General features: G+C 34.8%; 1 protein-coding gene across 1 annotated transcript in view; it reads right to left on the minus strand.

The window, feature by feature from the left end:
* LOC137648171 (uncharacterized) overlaps positions 1–4,444 on the minus strand; it is a 118,344-nt gene extending 113,900 nt beyond the window's left edge. Inside the window, exons 1-2 of the mRNA XM_068381097.1 lie at positions 4,406–4,444; positions 2,046–2,207 (exon numbers count right to left, since the gene is read on the minus strand). Of these exons, the coding sequence (XP_068237198.1) occupies positions 2,046–2,207; positions 4,406–4,444 (201 nt within the window). The remainder of the gene's footprint in view (positions 1–2,045; positions 2,208–4,405) is intronic.
* Positions 4,445–5,000: the final 556 nt, after the last annotated feature.

Consider the following 5,000-nt stretch of genomic DNA (forward strand, 5'->3'; position numbering starts at 1 on the left):
AGGATTAGAACTGAAACTATAAGAGAGACTACTCAAGTGCCATGTGGATGACATCATGGTGAGGGGTAGATGGAGATGGTTTCAGAATGCTCTTCGCACTCATCATGAGAGATAAGTTCACCGCAGTTTCAACTGGGCTCCTCAAGGCACTAGAATAGTTAGAAGACACAAGCCTACATATCTGAGAACTCTGAAGCGTGAAGGAGGAGATGATGAATGGAGAAGTACTGAATCAAACCCTCACGATAGAGAAGACTGGCGTAATATAACCGAGGCCCTTTGCGTCAATAGGCGTAGGAGGAAATGATGATGATGATTAATGAATTAGGATTGCAGTAAACTCCAGAATATTTTCAAGGAAAGTCTGTTGATGTAGTCTTATACTGTAATGCTATGTTGAAATATATTTTATATGTGTAACAACAACAGTCTACGTGGTAATATACCCATTCTTCAGACTTGATGTCATTCACCCTAGAGAGGACCTCTCTCACGAATGACTTAAAAAAGCTGTGCAGAATTCCGTGACTGGACCTGATGCTCTTAGGACTGGGACTGGTTGTCTCGACTCTACTCCATACGACTTCTAACAAGGCTTTACAGCTACTCGTGACTTTGCATGCATCCCCATAATTCCTGAGCATTAATGTACTTTCTTTGTAGTTTTTCTTAACACCATCTAATCTTCTGATCTCAAATTTCAAGAATCCTTACGCAAAAACACTTCCAAAATGTTTACTGCCTCAAAAAGATTTACAAAGCTTGAGAAGGGGCATCAGCAAAACTCTCAATTCAGCTTGGAGGAAACTCTATGGCCTAAATGCGGGAGGCAGTTAATGATAAAATCTGATCATGGGAAAGATAATGGGGATAGAAATGGCCAAGAGCAACATCAATGATTTTATTGAGAAATTGATTGAGTTGGAGGAACAGCAACAAGAAATTGTTGAATATATTTCATTTGAGGAGAAGGAGGAGGGGTTTACTGAAAAACCTCTTGCTTCAAGTACGATTAAGGAGATATTAGAAATGTTAGAAACTTAAATTTTGTGGAAACACACCTAGTTAAGGTCTCGGCAAGGTGGCAAGGTGAGCAGCGAATCTGTTCACCAACAATGAGTTATCCCATTTTCATGACTGTTATAAATTATGTACGTTAAATTTGTGTATATTGTGCTATAAAACCCCCGAAGAAGGCTTATTTCATTTCATATTATATGCTGATATAAAAATTAAATAGTTATAACTCAAAAATATCCTTATATTCTGAAACTGGAGTGCTGGATATTTCTCATAATTTCCGCCTCATCGTCAATCACTGCTGGCCCAAGAAGAGTGTTGGTCACGCTGGATAATTCAAGAGTCCGTGCCATATATAAGGAAAACCCAATCCGGCAACTGAACACTACTTGTGAGTAGATATATTTTAGTTACATCTTCTAAAGCATAGAATTTGTTGTTGAACTTGAACGATATAATATCTTGAAGAAGATAAAGAATTTTTAAAATTTATCTGTTCAACATCAGAACCAGTGCTTCTGCATATCCACTTTCATATAAAGAACTAATCAACATCATCTGTCCCTCATGGCATGAAAGCCAATGGAGTCAACCCTTTATGTAAACTCTTATGTACAATACTATTGAGCATGGCTTACTATAAGCATTTTGAGGACTTTGTATATCACTCTATATAATCAAGATAAATCTTAAATATAGTTATATTTAATGTTTGGTAGCTATCATTTTCAATTGCTGTTACTGTTTTGCTATTGTTTGGTAATCTTGTTATATAGATTTTATATAATCTACATTGTGTTTAATAGCAGAATGTAACAATGACATTTTAATGAAAAGGAGTTGTCTCCATATAGGTTATTTGTAAAAGTTGAACTTAAGAATGTAAGGAAAGACGACCAAGTTTCTAGAAAACGTCAATGATGTGAATGTGTTAGTCATAGTGAATGCTGTTCACAGGAGAGAAGTCCTGACATTTTAACAGTAGTTTTCATAAGGGGAGGGATATTCTCCCTCAAACCAATAACCCTTTCAGCCTCCTCGTCCTTCTCCTCCTCCTCCTCCTCCCCATCCTCCTCCTCCTCCTCCTCCTCCTCCTCCTCCTCTTCTTCTTCTTCTTCCTCCTCCTCCTCCTCTTCCTCCTCCTCCTCCTCCTCTCTCGCCAATCGTTCAAGACAACAAAGGCGTTCCTCAAAGGTAAAGGGGAAGTTAATTTGTCAATATTTGAATTATTAATTTGTATTCATTTCAGATGTTGTGGATTATTTAGTGCAATAGAGACTTTTCAAAATGAGTTCATATATATATACAGTACGTATGGATATGTGGAATACATTAGGTGAATTGCATAATTTTGCGAACAAATTAAGCTCGTAAACCGGGGTACCACAGTGTACATGTAAATTAAATATATATATATATATATATATATATATATATGTATACTGTATATATATTGTAACTAGGTCAACTACAGTGGGTCCTCAACGTCAAGATCTCAGCAATGATAATGTTTCTTCAACGATATACGACTCTTAAGACTTTAGGTATAAATCTTGAAAGAAAATTCCATATTGAGAAACACATTCGGTCGGTGTTTTTTTTTTTCAATTGCACAAAAAAATAGCTTTCTGAGAAAGTCTTTCATGATATCTGGTGCTCATTCTTTTCTGTAGAAGTGATTTAATTCTTTCATTCTACCTGGTTGCGAGCATTTTTGTCATCTCTGGTACTCAGTTACTGGTTGATATATTTCTTATTTCTGGTCTAGATACTAATTTTTGGCACTGTCATCCAGTTAGATCTTTATGAAAGTTCCAAAAGATTTTTCATAACTCTGACCATATCCTTTGTATTTAGATGGTCCCAAACAGTACATCCTGCACGTAATATCAGGTATATAGTTGATTCTAGTAACCATGTTTTCTCCATCAAAAGCTCATTACTACACAGTATTCAAAAAGTTTTATTCAACCCATGATTAGATTGTGGAATGATCTTCCTAATCAGGTAGTTGGATTAGTGGAACTTTCGAAGTTCAAACTTATAGCAAATGTTTTATGTTGAACAAGTCTCTCTTCATAGTTTATATATTAAAGATCTATTTTAACGTTGATGAATAATTTGCATTAATTATTCATTACTTCTCATGCAGTTCATTTACTTACTTATTTCCTTTCCTAACTATGCTTTTTCTCCCTGTTGAAGTCCTTGGGCTTATAGCATCTTACTTTTCCAGTAGGGTAGTAGCTTGTGTAATAATAATAATAATAATAATAATAATAATAATAATAATAATAATAATAATAATAATAATGATAATAATAATAATAATAAAAGACTTTCAGTAATGTAATATATTTGTTTTGTATCATCAAAGCAATCCCAAAACTGAAAAAATCTCTTCGCTCAGTCGGTAAAAAGCGAAAGAATAATCAACTTCTGTCAGGTATTCAATCTTTGAACTCTCACGATTCGAAAAAAAAATAAGAAGACAAATGAGACTTCATTGGCTCCAAATACTGCCTTCATCTCCGGTCGTATTGTTTGTGAATTCGATTGTGAGTTTGAGTGAAATTCTGATTTTGGGGAGATGAAGTTAGTTTGAATAGGGAGAGATTTGTTGCTTTGGGATAATAGTCTAGGATCATTACATTTGATAGAAGTTTTCATGATTTCTATTCAGCTTAGTTTTTTCCTTGCAAAGTTTTCTTTTAATAAAGCTTTAGGTTATTCGACAGATCATATGGTATAATGTTGCATGATTGTGTTAAATAAATAATTTCGGTCTGTGATTACATAAGTAGGATTGCATCTTTATACGAACGCGCGTGAATAATGCATAATATATAATATAGTAGCATACACATTCACTCACACGTGTGTATATATATATATATATATATATGTATATATATATGTATATATATATATATATATATATATGTATATATATATATATGCGTAAAAATCACAGGAAAACGTGATGCTCAGATGCAGAAGAACCACAGGGAAAATGAAAATACGAAATATACACTTAAGTCCTGACTAGTTTCGTGATACTTCCTCGGAGGAAGTATCACGAAACTAGTCAGGACTTAAGTGTATATTTCGTATTTTCATTTTCCCTGTGGTTCTTCTGCATATATATATATATATATATATATATATATAGATATATATATATATATATATGTGTGTGTGTGTGTGTGTGTGTTTGTGTGTATGTATGTATGTGTGTGTTAGTGTCTTTTTGAGCAATATGTTTTTAGTATGTTACTTGAAGTTTGGCAGAAAGCTTCCTGTTCATCCAAAAGCACATGTATATGTAGAAACTTCTATGTATGCAATAATTAAACCCTTAAACCCCGTTTGGCATCAGGCGTACCATTCGCAGAGCTAATTCAGAAGCAGGGCTGCCATCCATTGCCCTATAAAGGGGGAGAAAACCAATTGGATGTGAGGCAGTCTGTGAATCACACAAAGTTTTTGAAAAGAGAAGTAAAAAAAAGAAAAAGAAAAAACTCCCACAGATCTGCTCCCCTCAATTGAGAGATAGACAGATTTAAATTTAGGTTATGAACATTATGTGAATAGATTTAATTATAGGTAGATAAATGTACACTATCTACTATGGGTTTCACAGACAGTGCAAGTGCGATTTTTTGCAATTATTCTGTAACGAACAGTCGTATCAATACGAGATGTTGCTATAGGGTATTACACCCAGTGAGGAAATTATTAGGGTTATAATGAATCGTTAATTATTAATTATAAAGACACTTGCCCCTATGCCAAAGGGCAAAATCTCAATCATCCAGTCACAAAACCGAACAATAATATACAGAACCTCTGCCTCTACCCCCTCCCTCCCTCTCCTTTCATCCCTCACCTGCACTCCCAATGCTTCAAGCTATCTCTCTCCACCTCCACGCCATCCATCCCTCTCCGTTCTTTCCCTTCCCTTCATGCTCTCTTTCTGA

Source organism: Palaemon carinicauda, chromosome 10 (genome assembly GCF_036898095.1).
Source record: "Palaemon carinicauda isolate YSFRI2023 chromosome 10, ASM3689809v2, whole genome shotgun sequence".
Taxonomy (NCBI): Eukaryota; Metazoa; Arthropoda; class Malacostraca; order Decapoda; family Palaemonidae; genus Palaemon; species Palaemon carinicauda.